Source organism: Moschus berezovskii, chromosome 23, assembly GCF_049115385.1.
Source record: "Moschus berezovskii isolate FMDL1 chromosome 23, NW_MosBer_1.0, whole genome shotgun sequence".
NCBI lineage: Eukaryota > Metazoa > Chordata > Mammalia > Artiodactyla > Moschidae > Moschus > Moschus berezovskii.
Window position 1 is genome coordinate 50,634,956 of NC_142482.1, and position 17,047 is coordinate 50,652,002.

A 17,047-nucleotide genomic window follows, 5' to 3' on the forward strand; every position below is an offset into this window, starting at 1 on the left:
TGAGTGCTTTGGTCAGCCCTCATCTGTGTGAGGCTGGCTTGATTCATGCAGATTGTGAATGAGACAAGGTTGTGCTCTCTTCGGGGCTTCCCCAGTGGCTCAGTGGTAAAGAATCTGCCTGCAGTGTGGGAGACTCAGGAGATGCGGGTTTGATCCCTGAGTTGGGAAGATCCCCTGGAAAAGGAAATGGCCACCCACTCCAGTATTCTTGCCTAAAGAACCCCATGGACAGAGGAGCCTGGTGGGTTACAGTCCATGGGGTCGCAAAAGAGTTAGACATGCTGAAGTGACTAAGCATGCATGCACGTGCCCTTTTTGAGTTTCTGGGGGTTTTTTTTTGGTCATGCCGCCGGGCATGTGAAATCTTAGCTCCCTGACCAGGGATCGAACACGTGTCCCCTGCGTTGGAAGTTCAGAGTCTTACCCACTGGACCACTAGGAAGTCCCAAGGTTATGCACTTTCCCTCCCACCCCTGGTTTCTCTTCCTCTATACTTCGGTACCAGGGCCCTGCTACAGAGAGAGTTCCCTATGTTCCTCAGCTCCCAGGACACATGCCTGGTAGCTCTGAGGCCATTGCTGCTGTTCCCAGGAGGGACTGGCTATGCACAAGTGTGGAGACTCAGGGTGTTAGCATTGCAGAGGTCGGTATCATGTGTGACTCAAGGCTGGGTGGGTCAGGTCTTCTGTGACTTGGCTTGCAGAAATTCCAACCAGGAGCCTTCTCTACCATTCTGACATTGTCTTGTGGGTTGCTGCGGGCATGCCTGTGTTTTAAGACTTGTCCACACGGTTACAGGCGTCTAATCATAAGCCCCATAGAGGAAATTGGCATCTTGGGCATAGTTCTGAACAAGTGAGGTCAGGTTTGCCCCATGGACTCCGCGCACCTGGCACGTGGAGCTGACATTAGCAGAGTGGCTGTCTCCTGTTATGCAGGGATCCTGCAGGAAAGCAGCAGACTCTTAGGTTGGACCAAGTTGTGCCTACAAGTGGTTTGTCTGGGATAGAAAGAAATTCTCATAGATCCTTCTGCTTCCCTCGGGACTCTGGCGTTTCCCTTCTGGGCTGACACTCATTCTCCTAGACGAGGGCACTTCATTCCACCTGTGAACTGGAGTCAGGAAACATTAAGGGTGGGAGTAGAGCATCGTTTATGGATTCCCTGACTCCCACCATCCAGCATAAGCAGCTCCTTTTTTGTTGTTTTTTTTTTCCTTTTTTGTTAGTTAACTAAGCTTCTAAAAGCAGTGGGCAGGTTGCTTTTTCCTGTACTGAAAAAAAGGGATTCCTGTGTTTAGAAAGGAACAAAGTAAAAAAAACTCCTTCAGTCTTTTGGATAAACCACACTCTCCTTACTCGACTGTGTAAGGGTCTTTGATGGTTAATATTTTCTGTCCATCACAGAGTGACGTGTAGCCTCTGTTCATGTGTCATGGAAAACTGATTATGCTGAGGAGGGCAGAAGAGTGTGTGGCACCTCCGTGGAAATTTTAGGCTTTGGGAGACAGTCTTGGCTTTTTTTAAATGATTGTTTGTTGTACCAGTGGTGATTGAAAGTCACCAAACCAAAGAACTGATTAAGTATAACCCCAGCCAGGGATTCATAGAGCTATAAAGGCACCAGAATAAAACAAAAAAAAAAAAAAATAAGGGGAGCTCTGTAGTTTATTTTTTATAATTTTATAATTTATAATTAATGATAGTGTTCCTTCTTCCTCATCTCATTATGACCCAGAACACACACACACACACACACACACTTGTTCACGTGCTCCCTTTTTTCCCTCATGTGTGAGTACACCATCATAAAACTTTGAAAGTGGGACCCCTAGAGGCGCTAGAGAAATAGCAACAAATGATTCCTTTAATTTTTTTTTTTCTAAGAATAAGTGTCTTTTATCTTTAAAATGGGATTGGATTGTCTCACAGATTTGTTGCAAAGATGGAGGAGCTATTTAAGGAAAAATAATTAGACGAGTACCTCCATCTTTATACCAAAATTAGTTTTAGTTGGTTAAAAATTTAAGAGATGATATTAATTATGGATATTAGCTAAAATATATTCTAGACTTAGACAATGGCCAGACACTCTGGTAAGTGCTTTACTGTACTGCCTTATTAAATCACACCAGCAATTCAGTAAGGGAACAAGTATTATTCCTGTTTTATTACTAAAGGAGATCTTGCCTAAGGTTACACAGCTGATAAGTAGCATTCAAGTTTGGAAATAAAACTGGAAAAACCAAAATAAGACTGGAAGAAGAGATGCATGAATAGCTATGTCATTTGGGGTAATGATAATCCAGAAGGATTTTGAAAGTGTAACGTATACCATAAATGAAAATTATAAAGGAAAAGATAGGAGATTTGAATGTGAGAGACCAAAAGCTTTTGTATGACAAAGAACAACGTAATACTGAAAGGTAAATGACAGACTGGGAGAAATATGTACAACTTGTGACAGACCAAAGGTTAACATCCTTAATATATGATGGGCATTTTTAAATGAATACTTAACCTATTACTAAGCCAATTGATTTGTACAAGTAAACATAGGACTTAGTCAGTTGACTGAAGAGTAAATACAAATGGACAATTAACTAAGGAAAGGAAAATTTTAATTTAACAAAGCAAGGAGCTTGTTTTTTCTGTTAATCAAAATCAGGAAGAATGATAATAGAATTGTTGAAGTTGTAGAAAAAGACTCTTGCATTGCTAGAGGAGTTAGTAATTCAATGTTTTGGGAGTCTTGCCTAGTAAAGTTAATAGAAAAGTGTACATAGATAAATATGTAAGGATAAATATTGCAGAAAAAAAGAAAAACGAAACAATCTGAGTATCTCTAATAGGAAACTGCATCAGTAAAGCATACAGTGGAAACTAAGCAGGGCTATTAAAAAATGTAATGTTGCTGTATTTTTGTAGAACAGGGGAAGTGTTCATTATTTCTTGTCGTAAGAGTAAATTTCCCTTGAGACATGAAGCCATAGTGATAAAATGGATTCTGGTCTCGCTAGAATCCAGCCTTGCTTAGATTTGTAAAAATCCATGGACTTTACAATATGGTTCTTTGTATTTACCCCTTTATAAATTGTGCTTTGGGGTAGCTATTTAAAGACAGAAGGAAGAAAGATTCTTTTCAGAAACAGAGTATAATTGTTTTCTGCTTTTTCATATTCCATTTTGTGTTTCCATTTTTTTTCCTTTCCTAGTTATAACCAGAACTTTATTAAATACAGTAAGTCTGAATTACATTCTGTCTGTCAAATGTAACTAAGTACTTAACTAAAAGACCTTGACTTCTTGGAAAACTTACGTATACATTTAGCAGACATCAAAGAGACTGATTTATTTTTTTTCAGTTCATAGATTTTGTTTTAATGACTGGGAGGTAATGTGGGTGTCAGTAAAATCTGTAATTTTTATCAAAATTATTCAATTAGTTACAGATGATGTTGACATGTGTGTTCACACCTTAGCACCTTGTTCAACAAAGACTATTGTGGTCTTTGGGGCTCATTGGAATTTCAGAAACAGCTGTATTTTGACCAAAGTGTAAATCCTACAATTACCTTTTTTAAGTTCAACAAACAGTATTTTGAAACCTTTGCTATTGCTAACGAGGAAAGGGGCCCCCAATTAAATACACATTAGACAGACAATGAAGGATCTGGGTAGCACTGAAGGCTTTTCAGCTTCCATATATAATCTACTCATGCTATGTTTATAATGTATTTAAATAAAAGTTTTCTCTGAAAAAAAAATACACATTAATCTGAGAACAGCAATGTAACTAGGGACAATTCCGTAATTAAGAGTGCATACAGTGTGCCAGGTACTCTATAAGATGCCACAGCTCTTGTTTTCAAAGGAGCTCACAATTCAATGGTATAGAAAGATGTGGGAAAAAAGGTACTGGAGTGTAATGGGTTCTGAGAGTTTGTTTAAAAAAAAAATTACCATGGGAACCAGAAATGGGAGTAACTGATTTCCAGTGTCATGCAGTCTGAGTCACTGATGGTGGATGGGCCTCGGTCCATCTGGGAGTCATGACCCATAGACCCGGGTCCTGCCTCTGGTGGCCATGTCTTGGGCAAATGACTTACCCTTTCTTAGTGGCCCCCTCATCTCCTTGATCACAGACCATACCTGCCGTATCTGGGTATTGCACAGATTCAGCGATATAGATAGAATATGTAAATTGTACTGCAAACAGAGCAGTTGACAAAAAAATTAATTTTTCTTAACATAAATAATAAAGTTATATAGGTTTAATGGGTTTCCCTGGCGGCTCAGTGGTAAAGAATCCACCTGCTAAGCAGGAGACGAATTCAATCCCTTGGTGGGGAAGACCTCTTCCCCCTGGAGAAGGAAATGGCAACCCACTCCAGTATTCTTGCCTGGGAAATCCCGTGGACAGAGGAGCCTGGCTGACAGAGTCAGACAACTTAGCGACTAAACAGCAACAATAATACAGGTTAAATAGGAGAAGGAAATGGCAACCCACTCCAGTGTTCTTGCCTGGAGAGTCCCAGGGATGGCAGAGCCTGGTGGGCTGCTGTCTGTGGGGTCTCACAGAGTCGGACACGACTGAAGCGACTTAGCAGCAGCAGCAGCAGCAGGTTAATTCATATCCTGTTTAATATTTGTGATAATTTAGAAATAGGTCAAGCTGAAATTTATTCTTGTATTTTTACCTGGAACATTCTTTTATCCTTTGTTATTTTTAGTGCAACTTTAGTTTACATACCCGGAGTTGTTATCAGTTGCTTAATCATAAACCTATTTCATATAGTTCTACAGCATTCATTCTTGGGTGGTTTTTTTTTTTTTTTCCTGTTAATAATCTTTGGTTTAAAAAGGCCATTCCTCCCAAGGTAAATGAAACCTCGTGACCTGGCCATGAAAAAAACATTGAGAAAATAATCCCTCATAATTCCAGCCTACTCAGCATCAGAGCAGAAACCATAAAGTATTCCATCTCACTCCCTGATAAAAGAACAGATATAAATCCTTGATGAGTTAATGATTCAAACTCTGTGAAACCAGAGTAAAAGCTCTTTGACCACAGTGCTTCTCTGCAGTTTAAGTCCTTTTCATTGAATCAAGTTCTAGCTTTTTTATTTTTATTTTTTCAAGTTACTAAATATGAGTCAAAATCATGAATTACGGTCAGGATGTTTGATCCAGCCAAGTCTTAAAGCATCTTGTCCCCACCCTCACCCAACTCCGTTTCTGGGGGCTGGTTAACCAGTGTGGAAGATCAAGCGAGATTACTCCATTCATCTGTTAGTGCCAAGAAAGCGGTGCTTTTTGAAGGCTTTCGATGGCACTTGGGTTCTGGCTAGGAACCACCATCAGTTCGCACAAGCCTGAGCAGAAGCTGTGTTTCGTTCCCCTACACTACAGGGGTGTAGTGTAATTCTGCACTGCAGGGCTTAGGTCCAGATTTAAGCCTGTGTTTTGGCATGGGCCTTGGGAATACGTGTGGAATAAGGAAAATCCTTTGAGCAAATATATGAGAAAAAAATATCAATGGATGTGAAAGATTGGCAACAGGGTGGGTAAGATATTTTCTTTTTAAAAAAAATTAATTTAATTGGAGGCTAATTATGTTAAAGTATTGTAGTGGGTTTTGCCATACATTGGCATGAATCAGCCATGGGTATACATGTGTCCCCACATCCTGAACCCCGCCCCCACCTCCCTCCCCATTCCATCCCTCAGCGTTGTCCCAGTGTGCCGGCTTTGAGTGCCCTGTTTCATGCATCAGGCTTGGACTGGTGATCTAGTTCACATATGGTAGTACACATGTTTCAGTGCTATTCTCTCAAATCATCCCACCCTCGCCTTCTCCCACAGAGTCCAAAAGTCTGTTCTTTATATCTGTGTCTCTTTTGCTGTCTTGCATATAGGGTCATCATTACCATTTTTCTAAATTCCATATATATGCATTAATATAGTGTATTGGTGCTTTTCTTTCTGACTTACTTCACTCTGTATAATAGGTTCCAGTTTCCAGATATTTTCTTAATGAACACAAGACTCTTATACTTAACTATAACATAAAGGCAATTTTGAAAATGTGTCTTTAGTGGATAAGAATTTTGACAGTACTTTATTCTTCTCCATGTATTTGTGTGGGGGCGCATACACATAGTCTTTAGGTAATCTTCCTAACCCTTATTTTTAGAAAGCCCCTTACAGTTATATTCTTCTAAAAAAAAATCCACATATTCTACCAACATGTGTTAAATGCCTCTTTGGTAGAAGTCAGAAGTTGAGAAATAAGTTTATATAAATTTGGTGTATTTTCTTCTGATTCAATTTTTTCTTTAACTTTAGCACACATAGAGAACACACATACATACTATTGGACATAAATTTTTACATTATGTGTACAGTCTGAACACGACTTTTTAAAAAACTCAACAGTGTTTTTGAATTCTAGCATTGCTTAAACACATAGATTTGTTTTGCTTGTTTTTTTATGATGGTGTCTTTAAATATTCCATCATATAAAATACATTTTATGTATATACTACTCCCTTACTAATTGGCATTTAACTTGATTCCAACTTTCAGTATTATAAATAATGCTGTGTGAACATCCTTTTACTGGGGTCTCTTGGGGAGTGGTCTCTAGGGCGGATGCCCCATAGTGGGCCAGGGAGCCAGGACATATTCCTTTTTCTTGGTACTGTGAGGTTTTCCTTAGAATGGCTGCATTCATTCGTTCTCCCATCAATAGTTTATGAAAATACCTATTTCTTCAGTCCAGCTATATTGGATATTGTCATGTGCTGTGTGGTTTCTTTTTTTTTTTTGCCAACCTGATGATTGAAAATATTGTTTCATGTTTACGCTTTTAATTTGAGTCCCATTCTGCAGCTGTGATATGCCATAATATGATGAGACTGCTAAAATCAGATGCATGAAAGAAAAACATACACCCAAGAGCTTATGTTATATTGCATTATTTCCAAATGTAAAAGGAATTGTCATTTGGATAAAAAGATTAAACTGACATTCTCTGGACAAACATTTATTAAGCATTTCATGCTAGGCACTAGGATTACAGAGATAAACAGATTATGGACTGACATCAGTCAGGGGCTCCAGTAGAGGAAGGAGGTACTTCAACCAGTAATTTCTACACAGAGGAAGCAGAAAGTCACTTTAATTCTCTTGATGGTGGGGATTGCATGTTAGAAAGACATCAGTTTTAAAAGTCAGTAAATGCCTCATTAAATGTTTAAAAAGATTTTCACACCTTTACTCTTCAGCTGGGCACTACATGACATAAATAGTCCATGACAGAACACCCCTAGGAGTCACAGTGAGCTGTAGAAAGACTCACAGATGAGAACTTGTTCCCTAATCCCCATGGGAACACAGTTAAGAGGTCCCTGTGCCCAGCGCACCCCCTCTACCAGCAATGAGCGGTTTCTCAGCATGTGGCATGTACTTAGCACCACACTAGGCTCAGAGGTGCACACACATACCAAGATGTGGGCGACGTGGTTCCTGCTCATCAGAAGCTCAGGATCCAGGTGGGGAGACAAGGCAGTTTATATTGAATGACACTTTCATACTAACTCAGGAGAAGGAACTAAACCAAATTCAAATGATGCTTCCATATGACCCACAGACAATGGACAGGAAACTTAGAGAAATGTCTTAGAGGGAAGCAGTGGGTAGAATGATAAATTGTCCCAGGTACTGAGTTATAGTGTAGAAGAATAAATAATAAAATTGCATTCATTATGCTCTTAATCCATAGCCCTGCACATAGTAGGTATGCAATACACTCAACATCTTTTTTGGATTGAGAGAATGTTATTAGTGACTACGGCTCAGTTACTAATACAAATATGTCAAGAAAAATAAGTCTTTTTATTTTTGTTTTTTTAGGTCAAGAAGTGGTTTTCAAGTGCCTTGGGGAAGGAATTCTTGAGAAAGCCTTTCAGGGGTATAATGCTTGCATTTTTGCATATGGACAGACAGGTAAGTAGCTGCTTTTCTTTACAGTCAGTGATATTAAATGTGCATTTCTTAAAACATGGAAATAGAAAACACTTTGGGAAGCCGTAGAAAAATGCTTCTGACTTCACAAGTTTAGCTGAATTAAATGATCAAAAGTAATCTTTCTGAAGGTTCAACAGTTGTGTAATGAAGTAATTTAAGTGTTAGTGAGCACGCTAGTTTCAAACTATTAAGTGTCATTTTCCTAAATTATAGTTTTAACCTGTATTTAAGCTAGGAAAATAATTACCAGTTTCTTAGTACAAGTGTTATAGTGAAAAACTAGAAAAACTCTTAGTATCTATCATTTTATACAGAGGACTTCACCAGGATATAGAAGTGATGATAGGTTATTAAACAAAACTAGACTAGTGGTTCAGCAGTTAACACTGTGAGCCACTCATTATTTCACCTATAAAGTTGGAATAAATTAATTAAATGATAACAATACTGCCTATTGTCACATCACGGGACGTCAAGGAGAATATATAACAAAGCACCTTCAAAAGTGTGAAATATTTTGTGGGTAAAATATGTTAATGTTACTTGATGTATAATTGATATTTATGCACTTTTTAAAACATTCTGTTGTATGTTGGAATATAGTTGATTAACAGTGTTAGTTTCAGGTGTCTAGCCAAATGATTGTTATACATATTTAGGATGTTACATAATCTCGCACAGAGTTCCCTGTACTATCCACTAGTTCCTTTTTACTACATGTAAAGATTACGTATTTGTAGTGCTTACATTAATACGCATCCATCTGTAAAGGAGGTACCCTCCAGGTCTCACAGTGAAAGTCAGACTCGCAGTCAGGAGTGTAATAGGAAGAATAGTAACTCTGGTGTCCGGAGGGCCTGGCTCTGGGGGCCAGATTGTCTCCTCCTGCTGTGTGACCTTGGCCAATGTGTAGGACACACTTGTACGGTTGAAGCGTTACATGTGGCCTCCTCTTCCATCCTCCTCTCTTTTTGCTCACCTTTCTCCAGGCTCAGGAAAATCCTTCTCCATGATGGGCAATGCTGAGCAGCGAGGCCTCATCCCAAGGCTCTGCTGTGCTTTATTTCAAAGGATCTCTCTGGAGCAGAATGAGTCACAGACCTTTAAAGTGGAAGTATCGTATATGGAAATTTATAATGAGAAAGTCCGGGATCTTTTAGACCCCAAAGGGTAAGTTATGGTTGACACGAACCTTGTAACAGGGGTAGTAGTTTTAAATGATCCTGAAGTTAAAGTTGCAAGTGAGTTTATGTGTTTGAAGCCCTCGGTTACCACTCTCGTTTCAGTTCGTTTACTGAGAGATCGTCAGCTTCTTAAAGCCTGTGGGTATACCCAGGGTTCATAGTTTATCCTACGCGCGTGTATAAAGTTGCTCACCTATGCCATTTAGAGGGCTGTTTTTACTGTTTTGGTATTTTTGCCACTATGGTTTATTTGTTGAGTTAAGAATGACACAATGGTCTTTACATCTGCTCTGAATTGGAGGTAAAGTGGTCGAAGGTTTCAAGTGACCTGGCCCAGACAAGCCATTCTCTTCCGGGAATGTATGTTGGAATCCCTCGGAGGCTTTTTAATGCCTGAGCCCCTCCCTTAGGGCTGATGATTCAGTTGACCCGGGAGGAAACCCAGGCATCTGTATTTTTTAAAAGCTAGGTGATAAAAACCAGATGAGTTTGATTCATAGAGGAAGGAAAGGGCCATTTACCTTTTAATTAAAATTTTTATTGATTTAAGAATAATAGATATAAAAATTTAGAAAGTAGGTAAAGTGTGAGAAGAAATAAAAATGGCCTATAATCCTGTCACTCAAAAATAACTGCTGTTAAATAAAAAAATAACTGCTGTTAACACTTTATGCATTTTGGTGTCTCAGATCTATGGAGTGGATATGTAGTGTGTATGTTGAGGTTCTTCTCTGAATACAATTCAGTAGCCTGATCTTTTTATATAATATGATGAATACTTTCTCATGTTATTAAAAATATTTTTTAAATGCTTTCAGCAGCTGTATAATCAAGGGTATAATCAGAGGTGTAAGATAAAAATTACAGATGGCAAGAAAGTGACCCAGTCATCAGAAATGTGTTTACTTTTAGCTAATAACTGTGTAATGAATATGAAAGAACATTTATAATACGTGTAAGATATAAAGAATAATAAAAATCAATGACTGTTCTGCTCACAATTTGGCTTAATAAATGGAGCGTTTTTATGTTGCTCATTATCTTCCTTCTCTTTAAGAGTCTATGCATAATTTTGCACATTTTTACCTGTACATGGCTTCATAATACATGTGTCCTTTGATGACTTGCTACTTTCCCCCTCAATGATTTGTTTGTTCTGATGTATGAAGTAGTAATTCACTCATTTTTACTGCTCTTTGGCATTCCATTGTACGAGATACCATAATTTGTTTATTCTATCTCCTCTCGTTCCTGTGGTTTCCACTTTTTACCATGACTGTCCTTCTCTGAGCATTCCTGTACTTTCCTCCTGGTGTACAAATGCAGGAGTTTCTAGGGACTGCATCTAGGAGAGGAATTGCGGGTCACAAGCTGTGGAGCCTTCAGCCTTGGTATTGCCAGACTGTTCCCCGAAATAGTTGTACCGATTTACACTCCCTCCGTGGTGTACAAGAATCCCAAACGTTAGACACCATCAGAAGGACTTGATATTGTGCTTGATTTATTTTTTCTTGCCCACGAATAGCGATCATCTCTGATTATGCAGAGTGAGCCAGGCTCTGGAGGCATGGGCAGCGAGGCAGCTCTCTTGAAATTGTGCACTTGGTCTGCCCTTGTTTCGAATACAGCAGAATTGCTCATTGTCATATTGCATTCTTCAAGCTTAAAATAAAGTTAGCAAAACCTACTTTATGGAGTTGTGAGATTAAGATTGAAAAGTTTTTAGGGAGCAAGGCCTAGATTTAGGGATGTGCTCATTGCCAGTTTCTTCTTTCCACACTTGAGTGATGCTAGGTATTGACTCTTGATTTGAAAAAGCGATTAGTATCTGATGCCACAAAATACGTGACATAATGCAATATGGCCATAATATGTATTATATAGTTTTACTTTTCATCTCAGTTGTCTGTTGATAAGCTGTTTAAGTGGGTCCCAAACCAGGTTTGCCACTTAAAAATTCAAGAGTCCTGAAATCTTGACCAGCAGAGCCAGTTCTCGATATAGGGTAAATATCGGTAACTACAAACAACTGCTGTCCTGTAACATCATTCTTTGTATCAAATGGTCAGCACAGATCAGCATAAATCAATGCCCCTAATCTGAAAAGGTAAATTAAAACATTTTAATATTGTTCAATTCTTGCTTAAAACTGTAAGACGTTTCTTATTGAGAATATGCTTGCTTATAAAATAGCCTAAAGGTTCAATTCAGTTCTGTTTATTCTTTGCTTCGCTCCCCTCTCCCCACTCCATGTGAAATTAAAGTTCATCTACTAAAACAAGTTAGCCTAACCTAGTATTCTGTGTGCTCGTTGTTTAGTTTGGGAGTAGAGGTAGAATTTTTAAAATAGTGTGTTACTTTAAATAGAAATCAGAGTATAAAAGACATTCCTCATAAGGCGTGCTGTTTTGCTAATCCAAGTAGAGTAGCTTTTAGAATAGTTTTTGATCATTAAAAGAAAAATTCTTTTGAAATTGCAATCTTAATTTCTGAGTACTTTTGCAAGTAGTTTTTTTAAGAGAGAAAAGCTCCAGGTTGGGTATGATTCATTCATTCCTTTTTCCTTTCTCTTGAAGGAGTAGACAGTCTCTTAAAGTTCGAGAGCATAAAGTTTTGGGACCATATGTAGACGGTTTATCCCAACTGGCTGTCACTAGTTTTGAGGTAAGTGTCATTGGAAAAAAAAAAAAAACAAACATTAAAAGCTGACAGTAAATTGAAGTGTATAGATCATGTTGCATATATTTTTATGTGAATGCTTTATAGCATATTGTTATAATTCGTGGTCTCAGAAATCCAGTATCAACCACCCCAAACAGAAAATAAAGGCTTTTAATCAGTCTTCAAGCTGCTTGGTTTTGAAGGGTTTGCAGTGTTGCTGGGAGGCCCAGCATCCTGAGGTTGCTGAATATTTTCATGAATAACATGCTATTGAAACTCTTCTCCCTGAGGTTGCTGGTGATATCCTTCTGGACAGATGTAGACACTGTTTGGTAGTTATTTCAACCCTTTCTCTTTGGCAGTGTCTCAGATCTTAGTTTGCATTACTTTTCACGCTTCTGATTCTTCTGTTTTTCTGAATTGATCTCCCTCTGTTGACCGATCTGTTTCTTTTTCCTACTCCTTGACTTCTGTGCTTTCTCACATCCTGGCTTGATATTTTGTCTGTATTTTTATTGTCATTGCTTTGGGAATCCCATAAAAGAAACCGCCATCTGTTACCAAAGAATGCTGATAAATGAGTGAACACATCCATCTACTTAGAAGCTCCATCCCTGTGTTATTTGTCCCTGCATCACTTCAGACTCAGCAGAACTAAAATTAATCTGCGAGGTAACTCTCTTCAGCCACTTAAACGTAGATAGTTTTAGTATGGCTTAAATCAGAGATAAAGGGCAGTTATCACTCAGTCATCAGTGAGATCCCTCTGGCGGGAAAGTGCAAAGTCAGCACGTTTGCTTAGGTGCCTGGCTCAGCGTCACTGGGGCCAGTGACTGTCTCCTCCTGTCACTTATTAGTAAGAGCTGGGACATGTGTGATTTGTATCCAGTTCTGCCTCTTATTGGGCTTTCCAAGTGGTTCAGTGGTAAAGGATCTGCCTGCCAAGCAGAAGATGTGGGTTCGATCCCTGGGTCAGGAAGATCCCCTGGAGAAGGAAATGGCAACCCACTCCAGTATTCTTACCTGGGAAGTCCTGTGGACTGAGCAGCCTGGTGAACTATAGTCCATAGGGTCGCAAAAGAGTCAGACATGACTTAGCGACTAAAAAGCAAACAACTGCCTCTTATTAGATGTGGGAAGAGTTATTTGACCTCCATGAATTTCAGTGTCCCGTGTGTATAATCAGGTAAATACTTCTTTTGTAATATTCATCAAACATTGTTTAAGAGTGTTAGGTTCCGGGTGTTCTAAAACAAGTTGTATAGAGTTGAATAAGGAAAATTCCCTATCCTGGGAGAGCCACAGTGTTGGAAATTCACTGAATGAAAGTGTTAGTCATTCAGTCATGTCCAACCGTTTGCAGCCCCATGGACTGTAGCCCCCCAGGCTCCTCTGTTCATGAGATTCTCCAAGCAAGAATACTGGAGTGGGTTGCCATTCCCTTCTCTAAGGGATCTTCCCAACCCAGGGATTGAACCCAAGTCTCCTGCATTGCAGGCAGATTCTTTACCATCTGAACCACCAGGGAAGCCCCTTGTTGGAGAAGGGAGGCTACTAACCATACAGAAGAGACCTGTGCAAGAGAGTCAGAATAAAATAAGGTCATCATTGCTATTGAGTATCTGAGCACTGTAAATGTTAGCTCTTTTCTCCTTCAGTTCAGTTCAGTTCAGTTCAGTTGCTCAGTCGTGTCCGACTCTCCATGACCCCATGAATCACAGCACGCCAGGTTACCCTGTCCATCACCAACTCCTGGAGTTCACTCAAACTCATGTCCATCGAGTCGGTGATGCCATCCAGCCACCTCATTCTCTGTCGTCCCCTTCTCCTCCCGCCCCCAATCCCTCCCAGCATCAGTCTTTTCCAGTGAGTCAACTCGTTGCATGAGGTGGCCACAGTATTGGAGTTTCAACTTTAGCATCAGTCCTTCCAATGAACACCCAGGATTGATCTCCTTTAGAATGGACTGGTTGGATCTCCTTGCAGTACAAGAGACTCTCAAGAGTCTTCTCCAGCACCACAGTTCAAAAGCATCAATTCTTCGGCGATCAGCTTTCTTCACAGTCCAACTCTCACATCCATATATGACCACTGGAAAAACCATAGCCTTGACTAGATGGACCTTTGTTGGCAAAGTAGGAACTTGCAAAGGGAAAAATAGGTATTCAAAAGAGAAAGAAGACAGTTGCAGTTTGGAAGGAATGGGTGAAACATTTCATCCACTAGAAAGCACTGAGGGAGTGGAAGTTTGAGCTGGGCTCTGTGGAAGAGAGGTGGGAGGTTTACATGCAAGGGTGGTGATGGAATGCATCATAATTCATACATCCATGGATGGGCAGGACGCTGTTCTTAGGGGTTTTTCGCTCATAATGTTTTTCTTGTGCCTGCCTCTAGGACATTGAGTCATTGATGTCTGAGGGAAACAAGTCTCGGACGGTAGCTGCAACCAACATGAATGAAGAAAGCAGCCGCTCCCACGCCGTGTTCAACATCGTCATCACACAGACACTGTACGACCTGCAGTCTGGGGTGAGCGATTGGGTGGAACTTTGGGTGACGATGAAGGAACTCACAGTACCGGCCTGGGTGAACCGCTCCATGGCTGGATTCAGTTCCCAAGAACGTTAAGCCAGCTCTTCTGGTTACTGGATCAGCTACTCTGCTTACATCATGTAATTTGTTAGGCCTTACTTTATATAATGTAGGGCTTCCCTAGTGGCTCTGTGGTAAGGAACCCACCTGCCAATTCAGGAGATGTGGGTTCGATATCTGGGTCGAGGAGATGTCCTGGAGAAAGAAATGGCGACCCACTCAAGTATTCTTGCCTGGGAAATCCCATGGACAGAGGAGCCTGGTGGGCTGTAGTCCATGGGGTCGCAAAAGGGTCGGACTCGACTTAGCGACTGAACAAAGCAACAACTTTATATATAACGTTAAAAAACTGGAATCCTTGTATAAACTCCCTAAAGACCATGGTGCTGTCACCATACCACTTTTAATATGTATCCTTCCATAGTGAAATTCCCCTAGAAACAGCTGGGTTTACCTCCTAGTCATTGAAGAGTATGAAAGAGGAAACCACGACATTCATCCTAAAGATAGCTTTTAAAAAAAAAAAGTGAGGTATTTGACCTGAATGTGCAGGCATCCTCATGTCCTGGAATGTTCTCATAGATGCATAAAAGCTCCAGCTTTTTTAATATATTCTGGAAAGGCCAGTGCACTTGCTACCCAGCTGCTGCTGCTGCTGCTGCTGCTGCTAAGTCACTTCAGTCGTGTCCGACTCTGTGTAACCCCATAGACGGAAGCCCACCAGGCTCCCCCATCCCTGGGATTCTCCAGGCAAGAACACTGGAGTGGGTTGCCATTTCCTTCTCCAATGTGTAAAAGTGAAAAGTGAAAGTGAAGTCGCTTAGTCGTGTCCGACCCTTAGCGACCCAACAGACTACAGCCAACCAGGCTCCTCCATCCATGGGATTTTCTAGGCAATAGTACTGGAGTGGCTTGCCATTGCCTTCTCCGGCTACCCAGCTACAGAACAGAATCCCAGGCTGCCACACCAACTTTAATTTTTACCCTAAAACTGCTAGTCCAAAGAACTCCTCTTACAATTTAAAATCTTCTCAAGTTTGCCTCCTTAAAGCAAGATGGCTGCAGTGGTGGTGCTGACATCTCTGTAGGTATTGGTGTGGTTTTTGCACTCACGTGTGTCTGTCATTTCTCTCTCGTCTCCCACAACTAGAACTCAGGGGAGAAGGTGAGCAAGGTGAGCTTGGTGGACCTGGCGGGCAGCGAGAGAGTGTCTAAAACCGGAGCTGCGGGAGAGCGCCTGAAAGAAGGCAGCAACATTAACAAGTAAGGGGACTGTGCAATTCCCACGGTAAACCCCAACATCCCACCAGCTTGCTGTGTGTCTGGGAAATGGCTCTGATCACAGGTGATTCAGAGTCTGTGTAGCTTTAGTGAGCTGGGTTGAAGAAAAACATCAGCCTGCCTCTGTTGAGATGCATGAGGTTTATTTAAGTGAAACAGCACGAGGCAGCCGGGCTCCAACACTGTCCATGCAAACGCCCAGAATATCATTGTATAATGTAATTAATCTTGGGTAAATGCAAGTCGCAGTTTTATAAATCAAGTCATATCTTAGATCTAACTCTAGGAGCTTATTCTAAAGAGAAAATCTACTTCATATCCCTTTGTAAGGCTAATACTTGTCTTCCTTGGCGGCTCAGTGGTAAAGAATCCACCTACCAATGCAGGAGATGCAGGTTCAATCCCTGGATCGGGAAAATCCCCTGAAGAGGAAATGGCAATCCACTCCAGTATTCTTGCCTGGGAAATCCCATGGACAGAGGAGCCTGGTGGGCTATAGTCGTAGTATCCCAAAAGAGTCAGATACGGCTTAGAGACTAAATAACAAAAACAATGACTTCCCCCCAACAGTAACAGTTATAGAATAACTGCCATCCTGAAATCTCATTCTTTGCCTTGAGTGTCTGTAGCGTGCCCAGGGATGTGGTGAAGGCTGAAGGAGAGCTGAGGGGTACAAGATGTGTAGGAGCTGGCGCAGTGGACAAGGAGGTGAAGGCTTTCCGCATGGAAGATACAGCAAAGGCGCAGATGAAGGATTTCTTCTTTTTATTTTTAATTATTTATTTGTTTGCATTGGTCTTAGTTGTAGCATGTAGGATCTTAGTTCCCCCGACTAGGGATCGAACCCACGTCCCTTGCATTGAAAGGTGAACTTTTAGCCATTGGACCGCCAGGGAAGTCCCGAAGGACTGGTTCTTTGGGACGTGCTATCCAAGGATGCCCCTGATAAGCCAGAGAAGTCTGTCTTCCCCAGCACGAGAGGGAGCAGAGTTTGCCCTCTGAGGCGTGTATGCTTGAGTAGGACTGCCTGGGTTCATTCCTGCCTCTCCTCCACTTACTAGACGCGTATGTATCCCAGGCGAGTGAATGTACCTCTGTGGGCTTCATTTTTCTCATTTGTATAATGAGAAGAATAACAGTATCTGCTTCAGTGAGTTGTTGGGGATTAAGTGCCCAGAATGTGCTTAGGACAAAGCCTAACACGTAGTAGGCACTGAATAAAAATTAATGGCTCTAGCTATTGTTTTTAGAGCTTGTGTAAACAGCGTAACCATTATTTCAGGTTCAGCAGAAAGAAAC

General features: G+C 40.7%; 1 protein-coding gene across 11 annotated transcripts in view; it reads left to right on the plus strand.

The window, feature by feature from the left end:
- The window catches only part of KIF13A (kinesin family member 13A), a 197,666-nt gene that overhangs the window by 105,820 nt on the left and 74,799 nt on the right, over positions 1-17,047 (plus strand). For all 11 annotated transcript variants that reach the window (XM_055406723.2, XM_055406726.2, XM_055406727.2 and 8 more), the window contains exons 5-9: positions 7,917-8,009; positions 9,020-9,200; positions 11,791-11,878; positions 14,270-14,404; positions 15,618-15,730. In XM_055406723.2, coding sequence (XP_055262698.2) covers positions 7,917-8,009; positions 9,020-9,200; positions 11,791-11,878; positions 14,270-14,404; positions 15,618-15,730 — 610 coding nt within the window. The remainder of the gene's footprint in view (positions 1-7,916; positions 8,010-9,019; positions 9,201-11,790; positions 11,879-14,269; positions 14,405-15,617; positions 15,731-17,047) is intronic.